The 14,191-nt window shown below is 44.1% G+C and overlaps 1 protein-coding gene across 3 annotated transcripts in view; it reads right to left on the bottom strand.

Moving 5' to 3' along the window:
- The window catches only part of SCP2 (sterol carrier protein 2), a 165,499-nt gene extending 156,679 nt beyond the window's left edge, over positions 1-8,820 (bottom strand). The window contains exons 1-2 of one of the 3 annotated variants that reach the window (XM_079933817.1): positions 8,656-8,782; positions 8,218-8,337 (exon numbers count right to left, since the gene is read on the bottom strand). In XM_079933817.1, coding sequence (XP_079789943.1) covers positions 8,218-8,271 — 54 coding nt within the window. In that variant the 5' untranslated portion in view covers positions 8,272-8,337; positions 8,656-8,782. Of the gene's footprint in view, positions 1-8,217; positions 8,338-8,655 lie in introns of those variants that run through there. The other 2 variants (XM_079933816.1, XM_079933818.1) reach the window with 2 other exon arrangements.
- Between the last annotated feature and the right edge of the window lie 5,371 nt (positions 8,821-14,191).

The raw sequence follows: 14,191 nt of genomic DNA, 5'->3' as shown, positions 1-14,191 counted from the left end.
AAAATAAAAATAAAAACCTACCTCAAGGCCTATAATAAAAACAGCAATCTTGTTCCACTACTCTCCACCCACTAGTCGTACTTGCTCCCAAAACATCCATTTTCAATTCTTTTAGATATTTCTTCTTTTATAAAATGCCATGTTTCTAAATATTCTTATACTATTATTTCTTTATCAATGTAAGAAATTATATCATAGTCTCTAATAAGGGCCAATGAGAATTAGGTCTCTCAGGCCACTTCACATATACATTTACAGTTCCCCCATCCTCCTTATACAGTTGAATCACAATTTTTTTTATTAAATCAGTATGTAGTGCTTACCTTATAAAGTTAATGTTTCTTAGTATTGGGCTAGGTTGTATACTATGATTACATGTGCTTTATTGTACAATTTTGTTTTGCTTTGTTTTTCCTGGAGTTAACTGCCTCATTTTTAAAGTTTTAACCTTTTTATTGTAAATAACAGAGATACAGAAAACCACACACACACACACACACACACACACACACACACACACACACACACACACACACACACACACACATCTCCTAATGAATTATTTTAAGGCAAACACTCTTGTAACCATTGACAAAGATTCTCTCCTTTACCAAATTCTAGCCAAGCTCCTCTGAGTCCTCTTCTCTACTAGGTCTCAATCTTGGCCTAAAAACTTAAACACTAACGTAGTTTTTATGAGTTCTAACTTGCTCAAGGCCAGGTCCCTAGGAGGACCCTAGCCCCACTTAAGGCACCTGCCTGAGAAAACTCAAGGCTGTCAAAAGAATTTACTGCTTCTTCCAGCCAACACCTGAACACAGGGCTGGTCTCCCAGTCTCTGTGGGAGGGTAGGAGCCTAAGCTTGGGTAAGCACCAGTTAGCAAATCCAGATGGGTTTCGTGTGAACTAGCCTCCCCTCTCCCCACTTTATGTAAGTTTTCACTTCCCTGACCCTACAGCTGGCCCTCTGCATCCGTGGGTTCTGCATTCACAGATACAGAGGGCCAACTAAGGGGACTGAGCGTCCATGGATCCTGGTATCCAAGAGAGATCCTGGAACCAATCCCCCAGGGATACCAAGGGACTACTGTATTGTGTCCCTACTCACCACCCTCCCTATTCCCTTATTATCCCTTTAAAATACCCAGTCACATCTGTATAAAGTTAGTTCAGTTCACACTGGACTTTTTCCCTTTTGCAATAGCATATTACTAATTAAAATCTGTCCTAACACTTTACCTAGTGTCTACCTTTATCTTTGACACCAACCACCCAGACTAAAAAATTGAACCCTGCCTGCCCCTCCACAAACTCCTCTAAGCACTCTGTTCCAATCTCAACCCCGCTCCACCCCCAAAGTAATTATTATCCTGATTCTTACAATAATCACTTCCTTTTAGTATTTCATAGTTTTATCACCCAAGTGTCTATCTGTAGACACTATTGTTCAGCCCTTTTTTAAAGTGTTTATAGGCCTTTCAAATTCTCTTTTAATCTACAGGTTCCCCTCCACTACTTTCTTTTCCTCTCAATACATCTGTTAAAGAACCCAGAGCACTTGGCCTGTAGCTTCCCACAGTCTGGATTTTGTAGATTGCATACTCATGCAGTTCAACATGTTCCTCTGTTCTCTTTATTTCCCACACATTGGCAGCTGGATCCAGAAGCTTGCAGACTCACATTCTATCTCCCTGACAAAACTATAGGTAGTGGTGTATTCTTTCATAAGGAAGCATATAACATCTGATTATTTTTTGCTCTTTGTGTTTCTAACAGTTGTTGGTGCTCAATGACTAGATCCAGCAATTCTCAAAACTTCTCGGTCTCAAGACCACTTTAAACTCTTAAAGATCACTGAAGATACCAAAGGGCTTTTGATTATGAGGATTATATTTACCAGTATTTACCCTCTTGGCACTTAAAATAGGACATTTAAAAATAACTTTCAATTCACTCAAAAAAAAAACCATTACATGTTAACATAAATAATTTTTATGAAAAATAACTATATCTCCCCCTCAAAAAAGTGATGAGTGGCATCGTTTTGCATTTCTGCAATTCTTTTTTTTTTTTTGGCTGTATTGGGTCTTTGTTGCTGCACACAGGCTTTCTCTAGTTGCAGCAAGTGAGCGGGGGCTACTCTTCGTTGCGGTCGCGGGCTTCTCATCACGGTGGTTTCTCTTGTTGTGGAGCACAGGCTCTAGGTGCACGGTCTTCAGTAGCTGCAGCACGCGGACTCAGGAGTTGTGGCACGCAGGCCCTAGAGCACGCGGTCTTCAGTAGTTGCAGCTCACGGACTCTAGAGCGCAGGCTCAGTAGTTGTGGCTCACAGGCTTAACTGCTCCATGGCATATGGGATCTTCCCGGACCTAGAATTGAACCCATGTCCCCTGCATTGGCAGGCGGATTCTTAACCACTGCACCATCAAGGAAGTCCCCTGCAATTCTCTTTATTGTCTGGTTTAACAGGAGGCAGCTGAATTCTCACAGCTGATTCTTCATTCAGCATTTGGTGTTATGCTGTTTTGGCTGACGTCTATGAAGTAAATCTGACCTCACACAGATATGTGATTGGAAAAGGGAGGAGCATTTTAATAGCCTTTTTAGATAATTGTGGATATTCTTTTATACTACACTAAAACTTGACAAGTGGGAGTTTCTTACAGGTTAGTTGCAATGTTGAATTTAAAACAATATCAATGAACTTTTCATATTCTTGTTATATTCAAGTCCATTAAAATCTTGCACTTTTTTTTTTTTTTGCAAAACCAAATTTTACTTAAAGCACAAATACATTACTTTTTGCAAAGAGATTCATGACACAGGACTAGACAGTGAGGTCAGATAGCCACTTAGCACACGTTTAAGTCCACGGCACCTCCTAGGAACTGAGGGAGTGGCCCCATGTCCCTGGATACAGCTGTCTGGGCTGATTCTAGGGGGTGACAGAGTTCAGGCTGAAGTTTAATGCCTTAAATACTGGCTTCACTTGAGTACCACACAGTGGCAGCTCTTGACATTATTAAAAAGGAAGCAACGCACTAAAGGGAAGGTACAGACGGGTTTGGTGAATGACTAATTCTCACTACACAAACAGGCAAACTTAAGTTACCATATCAGCCATTCTAACATCTGTATAGAAATTCCCAGGAAGATGTGTCCCTCAAGGCTAATTGTAAACCAGGATGTACACTTTGGAAGTCGGTCCCTTGCAGTGCCTGTAACAGGAGTATCCTGGAGACGCTGTGGTGGCAGGACAGGTCACTTTGCAGAAGAGTTACCTGGGGCCTAGCAGCTTCATCCTTCAAGCCCCACTTGGTGCACACTGGGTTTGGGGGCCGTCTTGGGGAGGACAGGGAAGAGGCACTCCTCAATAAATAAGGTCGGGAAACAGACTTGGGCTTCACACTCCATCCTGCAGTCCCCCTTAGCTCAAGCAAGTGACTGAGGAAGAAGGAACAGCAGCCAGCGGAGTGGGAGTGGCCGTCCCACACCCCTGCTGGGGTCTCAGCTGAGTTGCTGGTGGTTGAGTGCTCTGATGATGGCTGGCATCTCCTTTCTGCAAAAGCATCAGTCCACACGGGTAGGATGCAGGGTGGGGCAGTCCCGGAGCCCCTCCAGTGACAGGTTTAATGGACAGCAGTAGGGAAGCAGCTTAATGGCCCAGCCAACACAGTCCTTCTTGAGAACAGCTGACCCGTGAAGGAGAAGCTCTAGTCCTCCGTCTTCAGTGTTTCTGGTGGGGCAGCAAACGGAAGAACTGGGCGACATGTAGCATGGAGAAGCTGATGTGCTGGGCACAGACCTGCCCAGAAGGACAATGAACAGCTCTTGGGGTCTGCTTGGTGTGGCGGGCTGTTCCAGCCAAGGTGGCTTCCACTTCCTGCCTGGGAGGAAGAAGGCATGGGCTCCCGCCCTTGTGGGGAGGCAGGACTGTGAAGTGGTCTGTCTCCTTCCTGCTGAAGGGTCAAGTGTGGGTCAAGTCACAACTTCAGCAGACCTCGTTTAACCAGTTTTTGTTCTCTTACAAAAAAAAGAAAAAAAAGACCCACAGAACCAAATCCTACATGACAATAAATATGGTTTTTCTCCATAATATTGCTTAGGAAGAGCCCGCAATCCAGTCATCCTGAAAGTCCCAAATATCACAGGCAAGTGGGGTTTTCCTGGTGAGACGGATCCCTGCGTGGAGTGGGTCGGTGTCTGTGCCGAGAGGCCTGCTGGGGTGCGTGACACCCGGGGCATTGACGTGATCCTCAGAAGAACAGAGGTCCGAGAGTAAAAATGACATCAAAAGCAACCAGGCGTCTGCTCTCCTTGCCTTAGGCTGACGCCAGAGCTCTGCTTGTGGAGGCGGGCGGACACCCCCAAGAGGCTGGGCTGGGCTGGAGCCAGGCCAAGATGGGGCGGGGGTCCCACAGTGCGAAAACCCCAAATAGCCGAGATTGAGGCGCCAACAGGTTAACGCCAGCACTCCAGCGCATGCAGTGAGATCTGGAGACCCAGGTCTCCAGGAGACGCTGGTGCGGTGTCTGTGATGGCAGCGGAAGGCTGGGTGACACAAAGAGGAGAAACGCTGTAAAGTCAGGATTCGCCACCATGCATCGTGAATCAAAGTCCGGGTGCCAGACCAGTCGCAGGCACGGAAAAAAGGAATAACAAAACCCCACATTTTGTGCACGGAAGAATGCAGGAGGGTTCTCAGAAACACCGTGGTGGTCTGGTATGCTTTGGAATGGAAGCAATATCTCTCCAAGGAAGCAAGAAAATCCTGCACTTTGAGTGGAGTGGTAATCTGGCTTTTCTCTGGAGCCATTTCACATAATTTTCCACACCTCTGCCAGGAAGCTGGTATGTGTCTGATTGCCAGTGTTCTGGGAACAGGGCTGGGAAGTACCATCATTTAGTATACAGAATTTCACTTGATTCCCTTTTTTTCAACTTGGGCCTCACTCCCGCCTTCCACTAAGCCTAATGGTCAGAAGATTCTAGAGACTCATCTGTTCAGTTTCTCCAGAAAACAAGCCTCCAATACCCTGACAAGGAAGGGATAGTCACCTAGTGGTAAAAAGGATCTTGGAATCCAATTATTCCATAGAAGTGTTTTCCTTCCCTCCTCTCATCCCCACCTTACTTGGCATCTAGTACATGCTGGTTCTGAGCCTTCTGGAGTTCTGCAGGAAGACCCAGCCAGTATAACCCCTCTCCAGGAACTTGGGTTGTGGGTTTCTCTGTTCTGAGTCAATGACCACTTTTCCATCAGCTTTTAATCATCCAATGTTTTTCTGACATCTTTCTGCTATTGTTTCCTCTCCTAGTCACTTCACCCTTACTGTCATTTTCATGGTATTTGGAAAGCACCAATAGAGATAAATTCATATTTTCAACCTGCCATGCTTATCCAAATGTCCTAATACATCATATTTAAATTACCTGTTTATCCTTTCCTCCTCCATATTATACATTCCTTAAGAACAGGAACCTTGCTTTTTTCATCTTTGTACTCCTAGCATATAGCACATACTATGTTTATTGAATATATGCTTAAATGATGAATTAACTACCCTATAACATTAACATGCGTTAGAGATAGCATGGAAGAAACATGAGATTTTAAGTAATGCAGTTTCAAAAGTTGGGAGCAGTATCAAGATAGATAAATTACTTAGCCCCTCTAAGCCACAAAGATGGACAATAAAATGTGGATAATAATAATCCCTTATGTGGTGAGGATTAAACACGATAATGTAATATTTTATTTATTTATTTATTTTGTAATATTTTTTTAAACCGTAGGTTTGTAGAGTGTGACAAAATTAATTGTAAGGGTTGTGATCAGCATTTTAAAAAATGAAACAAAATAGGAAATATCAAGAGTTCATCACACATAGTAAGTGTTGCTTTAGCAAGCTTGTTTCAGTTTTGTGAGTGCATGTGTGTACGGAGTTGTGATGTAAGATATATTTCTTTCTGTGGGCTGTGGAATTATATATAAAAGTACAGAAAAATCAAATCCTTAATTATATGGTCCTGACTATAACGGCACCAGAATTTCTAAAAAAAAAAGTGGCCAACGTAACTTAGAGCAGTCTGGGGAAGTTTTAAGAAAATACAGGACTTGGACTCTTGCTATAGACTGAATGTCTGTGTCCTCGCAAAATTCATATATTGATATCTAACTCACAAATCTAATTCTTCATTTTTGGAAGTGGGGCCTTTGGGAAGCCATGCAGATGGAGCCCTCAGGAATGGGATTAGTGCTCTTATAAAAAAGAGCCCAGAGAGTTCCCTTGCCCCTTCTGCCATAGACAGCTGTCTATGAACCAGAGAGCAGGACCTCACCATGCACCAAATCAGCCTGTGCCTTGATCTTGAACTTCCCAGCCTCCAGAACTGTGAGAAATAAATATTTCTTGCTTAAGCCACCCAGTCTAAGGTATTGCAGTTATACAGCCCTAACCGACCAAGACAGACCAGTTCTTGAAGACAGCCAGAATTTAAATTGATGAAAAGAGGGCATATCAGGAGGTAGGCAGCATAAGCAAAGGGACTCGGCCTGCTGTCAGCCAGGTAGTAGTTGTGATTTAGTTGTGTTAAAACCTCTTGACATGCATCATGCGAATTCTAATTTACCACAGGAATTAATTTCCTACACTGATAATAAAACCTCACTAAGAGAACTTCAAGTTGTCTAGGAATTCAGCTATTCAAATTAAGAACCACAACCAGTTGAGATCTACCAACAGAGCTTAAAGTATTATCTGCTAAATTTCTCCCTCTTCATTAAACCCTCCCCCAAGTTCCAAAAGATCAAACCCAGAGAGAAGTACATTGGCCTAGTAAGCACATCAATAAAGCTGCTCTCCATAGTCCCAATCTCTTCCCTGAAGATTGTAACTAACACCTCCCACACCTCCACCTCTCAACTTGAGGAAACATAAATACATCTCCTACTTCCCAAAGCTCAGTGCTTTTCTATATAGCCAATATAACCAGACATGTAACAGCCAGTGGTGGAGGATCTGACTGTATTTATACCGTACTTTAAAAGGTTTTACTGTCCACCTATACCAGAAGTTCCCTTTCCCATGAAACAATAGGTGATCTCCAAGTATCTGCTTCATAACGTATTAGCTGACTTTTCTACTTACATGTCTTTATTGCTTTGTGTACTCTCAGCCCACTGGGTAAGATAAAAACAAGTTTAAGGCTGTTTTCTCAGAAAGAGAACTTCCCCTAGGAACTCTCTTTCATAAAGCATATCCATTTAATATTGTTCAACTAACATTCACTGAGGTCTTCAGGCACAAGGCATTTTCAAGGTGCTAGAGGTACAGCAATGAATTAGACATGGTACTCACCTTGGAGGAGCTTACGTGCAAAAGAAGAATATAGACATAAAAACAGAATTTCAGGATAAAACAGTAAGTACTAAGTTAACATGTGGGAAAGTCAGGAGGATCAGAGGAGGCTTCTTGGAGAAGGTCTGAATTGATCTTTTAAAAATGTAAATAAGGGCTTCCCTGGGGGTGCAGTGGTTAAGAATCTGCCTGCCAGTGCAGGGCACATGGGTTCGAGCCCTGGTCCGGGAAGATCCCACATGCCACGGAGCAATTAAGCCCGTGCACCGTAACTACTGAGCCTGTGCTCTAGAGCCCGCAAGCCACAACTACTGAGCCCACGTGCCACAACTACTGAAGCCCATGCAGCTAGAGCCCGTGCTCCGCAACGAGAAGCCACCGCAGTGAGAAGCCCACGCACAACAACAAAGAGTAGCCCCTGCTCGCCACAACTAGAGAAAAGCCCGCGTGCAGCAACGAAGACCCAACGCAGCCAAAAATAAATAATTTTTAAAAATAAAAATGCAAATAAGTTAACCAGTGAAGACAAACGGTCTTAAGTAGTGGGAAAAACAGAAAGCAAAGCAACAGAGGCATAAAAAAGTTTGGGCTGAAACTAAAAGCAGTTTGGCATCACTAGAGCACAGAGGTGGTGAGGATGTCAAGAAGTGAGACTGTAGGAGTCTCTGGCCTCCTGAGTACCAAGAAGAGTATCACTTGAGGAACAACAAAGGTCGGAGGATCCAGAAAACCTGCCACCTGTGCCGAGACGCTGAGCATCACTAATGATTCTCCTCCTTATCTACACTGGAACTGTCCCTGAGAAGGGATCCTACAAGGAGTATTCCTGGAAGGGCAGACTGGCGACATTCACGACCTGCTTTCCTTTCGGGTGTGAGGCGGACCTTGCCTCCGTCAGAGGTCCACACATATTAGGATTCCACCCAGATTCAAAGGAGGTGCGGACTTTGGGTCATCTTGGGGCGTCCTTCACAAACTGCGCCCCAGGGAGAAAAGGAAAAAATGAGGAAGATATGGCCGCTGGAACAACCCTGCGATATTACGATCCCGCAGACACGCCCTACATCACAACCCACCCGAGTCGCCACTCTGATGCCCCCAGGGCCAAGAAGCCAAGCTGGGCGGTGGGATGCCCCGGGCGCCCTCCGGGTAGGAAGGACAAACCGACGCACGGCCCCAAATCTGATTCTCCCCCGCCCCACCCCCGGTTCCCGGTCACCTCGAATCTCCCCAGGCCTCACCCAGACAGAGCAGAGCAGGGAGCCCGCCTCCGGGGACACGCGGCTCTGCTTACCTTGGTCATCCCAACGCCCACCACAAACACCCGCTTCCGGAGCGGACACTGTGAGATGTCCACATGCATGGCTCGGACACTTCTGGGCACAGGAGCCGCAGCTAACGTACGAACGACTGGCCTAACGAGCGCGCAGAGATATTGAAACCTCTGCTGCGCCGGAGCAATTAGAACCGGGGGCGGGGCGGGAGGCGGCCAGGGGGCGGGGCGGGCAGGCGTGGGCGCGCGCGCGTGCGCGTACACTGAGGCGCCTGCGACGTGGCCGTATGGTCGTCTGGTGGGGCGGCGCGGGTTAGGGAACCCTTTGGGGACAAGGCTGGAGTTCACAGGTGGGCTCGAGACGCAGGCCCCCTCAGCCCTTGCAAAAAAGCTCTATAGCCTGGTACCAGCCGCTCAGGTTTAGGTTCTCTATGCTGAGAGGGAGTGTGGCGTGGAGCAAGGCCTGAGGCTGAGGGCAGGGCTTGGCCAGAAACCGGACTCACAAAAGGGTAGCCTCAGGAAGAATTTCGGAGTGTTGGAGTTGTTCTGTATCCTATTGGTCGTCGTAGTTAAAAGAGTCACTGCACGTGTAAAACAAATAGGACTGTACACTGGGGGAGGGGGGACGGATTTTATTACATGAATGTCTAAAACGAAAACCAAAGTTCTGTCACTAGCTCTGTGACCTTTTTTAACCTCTCTGAAACTCATTCTCATGTGTTGTTTTGTGAGGATTAAAGGAGGTGATAGAAACAAAGCCTTCAGCGCTGAATAGAAGGAATATGTATATATGTAGGTATACTGTGGATGCTTTTTATTGGCTGATTTTGAATTTGCAGATTTTCCTGCTCACAAAAATCTATTTGTAACCCCAAGATCAATACTAGAAGAACCCTTGAGGTGGCAGAAAATGTGAGTTGCCCCACGTGCCTGTTCTCAGCTGAGGTTAAACAAGAACCATGCTCTGTTTCAGCTCATGCTATAAACCAAGGTGCTTCTCATGATCTATTTAGTGCCACCTTATTCGCATTTTTGTGTTTTTTGTTGATGATTTCACTGTTTAAAAGTGGTCCCCCGGGCTTCCCTGGTGGCGCAGTGGTTGAGAGTCCGCCTGCCGATGCAGGGCACACGGGTTCGTGCCCCGGTCCGGGAAGATCCCACACGCCACGGAGCGGCTGGGCCCGTGAGCCATGGCCGTTGAGCCTGCGCGTCCGGAGCCTGTGCTCCGCAACGGGAGAGGCCACAACAGTCAGAGGCCCACATACCGCAAAAAAAAAAATGTGGTCCCCAAGCATGATGCCTGAAATGCTATCTAGTATACCTAGATACAAGAAGGGTGTGAGGTGCACTATGAAGAAAATACATGAACTTAGTTCAAACATGTTATAGTGCTATTGGCTCTGAGTTCAATGTTAATATATATATGTGACTAATAAGATGTCTTTAAACAGAAACACACATAAAAGAAGGTTATGTATTGATCAGCTGACAAAAAACGCTGTGGGCAGAAACTTGCAGGAGCCTAACACTGCATTTCCCCTAGGAGCAATTGTTCAGTATTCACTAATTTGTGTTCACAGCAACTTTCAGAACATAAATACCACCAAAAACTGAGAACCGACTCTGCGTGTGTGTGTGTGTGTGTGTGTGTGTGTGTGTGTGTAAAACTTCTGAGGCCCCTTCCAGTCCTAAGGGTGTGTGATAAGAGCCCCTCCTAGATCTCCATGGCGTAAAGCATCAAATGCTGGAAGTTCACTCCCTCAGGAAAACTTCCTGTAGTTGTTCCTAGCACTGGTGGAATTTAAGGCCAGATGCTGATTTAGCAGAAACTCCACTTGGCTGCTGAGGAGCCGTTGGGCAGGAAGCGGAACAAGGAAGCTACAGGGAAAGGCAAGGGAAGAACTTGTGGCAAGCAGAGGTGTTCTGAGACTGATCACACTATCTCTATGGGGACTGAGTAACCTGTCTCTGGGGGAAGGGACATGTTCAAATTGAGGCTGACTGGCCTCAGGGTTATTGCAGGAGACAGCCTTACCCCTGGAAGGGAAACTGAACCAAGTGGACCCTCAGTTCACAGGCGATTTTTATTATTTCAAAAGGCCTTATAGAAATTTCATATGTATATACACCATACCACCCCCAATAAAAATCACCATAGGTTCAAAACATCCGTATCCAGAGCCCACTCTCTACTGAATCAGAACCTGTGGGAGTAAAGCCTAGGCATCAATATTTAGAAAGTTGCTCCTAGTTGATTCTAAGGAGCCTCCACTAGGCTGGGTAAAGAACTCCTGGGCTGAGAATGGGTCAACTTAGTAAAATCTTCATGTGACCAGAGAAGGGGCAAAGAATCTCCCCTTTTCCTGCCTATTCCTAGAGTCCAGCATAAGGCTGGCACTGAAGAGGCTTTTACTAAGTGTAGAGTTGTTTCTTGAAACTCTGATTGGCTGATAAAGACAGCACTGTGATTGGTGGATAAGATAACCCAATAGAGCAAGAAGTCAGAGAGTCCAGTTTAATTATTATGTAACAAATGCTGCCTGTCCCATGGACATTGGTTTCAAAAAAGGAGCCCATAGAGGTGGAGAGGGAGTAATAATAAACATTGCTGTTAATGCTGAAAAGATTGGGAAAGGGCACTTCCCTTTCCAATGTGGAAGACTAGATAATCCAAAAATTCTCCTGCCCCAAAACACCTAGAAATGCTGCATAAAATACAACAAACTTCTTTTAAATGCATACAAGATGGAAGAGGCAAGTTTTTTCTTTTAATTTTATATCCATCTGTACTGTTTGAATGTTTTGATCTTGTGTGTACGTTACTTTTATTTTTGTCTTTATCATGTACTTATTTTAATTTTTGTCGTGTTTTGTTTTCATTTTAACTATTTATTTTTGAGTAGATAATACTTAAAACATGAATCAAGATTCAAAAAGTACAAAAGGTCAAACTGTAAAAATTCTCCCTCCTACCCCTATTGCCAGCTTCCAGTCCCTCTCTCCTATCCTAGAAATATTTTATGTAACTACAACCAAGTGTATATATACCCACCTAAGTAATGCTGTCCCTCTTTATAACACAAATTTTAGCATTCTTTACACACTATTCCACATCTTGATTTTTTTCATACAAAAATAGATTTTGAAGATCATATCAGAGCTTCCTATGTTTTTTCATAACTGCATAGTATTCAATTTACAAATATACTATAATTTATTTAACCAATCCCCTGTTGTTGGATATCAACACTGTTTCCAGTCTTTTGCTATTATAAGCAATGCTGCAATGAATAATCTTGTACATATGTCATTTCACACCTGTGTGGGTATATCCGTAGGTTAAATTCCTAAAATTGGAATTTCACAGTAAAAAAAAAAGAGATGATTTATACTTCTGAACATATATTGCCGATTGGCCTCCATTAAAGACATTACTATCATCATTGTGAGAATGATCTGCAAATATCCTTTAGTAACTAAAACAATAGTTAAATTCATATTATAGTTCAGAAGGGATTACTGAAGAACTTTTTGCTTAAAACCAGCAGGATTTAAAAAAAAAAAAATGTTACTACCTATGGCCATATTATTACTACCACTCTCATCCTACCTCCCTTGCTCCTTTGCTAAGCTTCCTTGGAATCCCAGAAATAATCATAATGTAGAGAGGAGGAGGTGCACCTTGTTATTTTAAAAATCAGGCACCAGATTTCCTCTTAGGAAAAGAACTTCCTTTACTTGGTGTATTAGTTTGTGAGGGTTGCCATAACAAAGTACCACAAATTGGGTCGCTTAAACAGCAGAAATTTATTTATGCACAGTTCTGGGGGGCTAGAAGTCCAGGATGAAGGAGTTGACAGGGTTGGTTTTGTCTGAGGCCTTGGCCTCTCCTTGGCTTCTAAATGGCCATTTTCTCACTTTGTCTTCCTGTATACCCATCTGTGTTAAAAAATTTCTTCTTATAAGGACATCAGTCATGTTGGATTAGGGCTAACCCTAATGACCTCATTTTAACTTAATTACCTCGTTAAAGACCCTATTGCCAAATACAGTCACATTGTGAAGTACTGAGGGATAGGACTTCAACACATAAATTTGGGGGGGAGACACAATTCAGTCCATAACGGTTAGCATTAACCTCCTTAAGTATGAGATGTGAAGTCCCACAATTGCTCCCCAACCTTCTGTAAAAATCTTTCTCAGGCAGCCTCGTGTCTGTGATTCTTTAAGGAGTGGCAGAATTGGAGTTGTGTCCAGTAACATGTAAAAAAGGGACAGGGAGGGATGGCCAGGTGATCCATAACCTGAATTAATTCATTGGAAGCAAGAACAGGTCACAAATGACCAGGAGTGACATAAACCCCAATTAATCTTGAGGGTCACAGAGAGGAACTTAAGAGTTTCCCACTGGACCCAGGAAGGAGATTAGATACCAGTTTTGTTTAAACCTTGATGGACATAGTGCTGACCTCAGCAAGCACCAGTGACTTTAAAAAGAGAGTTTTATTTCTAGATCGCCTAACAGTCCAGCCATTGGTTGGAGGCCAGGATTATTAGTGGCTTTGGGGTCTTCAACAAGTGGAAAGTGAAAGAGGGGAGAGTGTTTGCTGAACACTATTGATCCACCCAGAATGAACTAAACAAGGCCACTGATGATCTCTGCAAAAGCATTTTGGGTATACAGTGGGGGCAGACGCTTGAGATTCTCATTCACAAATATGTTTGCAGTCCAGTTATTGAGTGTAAAATTGGGATGAATTGAGATGCAAATGGGAGGTGAGGTGGTGAAGTCCATGAATGTAGACACTATGACCGAATGAATAAATGAAATAACATTTTTTAAAGTGAGATAACATTTATTGAGCATATGTGTAACCAAGATTCACACATCCCATCCAATCATCATAACACCACCACAAGGTAGTGACAAAGATTCTCTCCATCACCAAACTCTAGCCAGTGTCCTCTGAGCTCTCTTCTCCACCAGGCTTCAGCCTCCCCTACAAAGACTTAAAGGAACACTAACATAGTTTCTAACAGCTCAAGGTCACATCCCTAGGATGACTCTAGCCCCATTTAAAGTGCCTCCCTGAGAAAACTCAAGGCTGCTGAAAGAATTTACTGTTTGTTCCAGCCAACACCTGAAGGTAGGGCTCCTGTCTCCCAGTCTCTGTGGGAGCCTAAGCTTGCATAAGCGCCAGTTAGCAAACCTAGAACGGTTTCATGTGGACTAACCCCCTCCGCGCATTTTGTAAGTTTTACTTCCCCGACTGTACATAGTCCCCAGTCACCCACCTCCCTAATCCTTCATTCTCCCTGTAAAAATCCCAGTCACCTCTGTACAAATACAAGTTGAGTTCTGTGTCACGCTGGACACTTCCCTTTTGCAATAGTATATTAACGATTAAAATCTGTTCTCACTACCTTAGTGTCCGGCTTTCTTTATCTTTGACACTAGTCACTTTTATATCCGCGCTTTACAGATTGACGCTTAGAGAGGTTGGCAGCCTTGTCCAAAATCACACAGCAGAGCTGGGCTTTCTCCTACCCAGGTCTT

Source organism: Stenella coeruleoalba, assembly GCF_951394435.1.
Source record: "Stenella coeruleoalba genome assembly, chromosome: 1".
Lineage (NCBI taxonomy): Eukaryota > Metazoa > Chordata > Mammalia > Artiodactyla > Delphinidae > Stenella > Stenella coeruleoalba.
The sequence above is the reverse complement of the archived record's forward strand: the minus strand, read 5'-3'. Positions and strand labels throughout refer to the sequence as shown.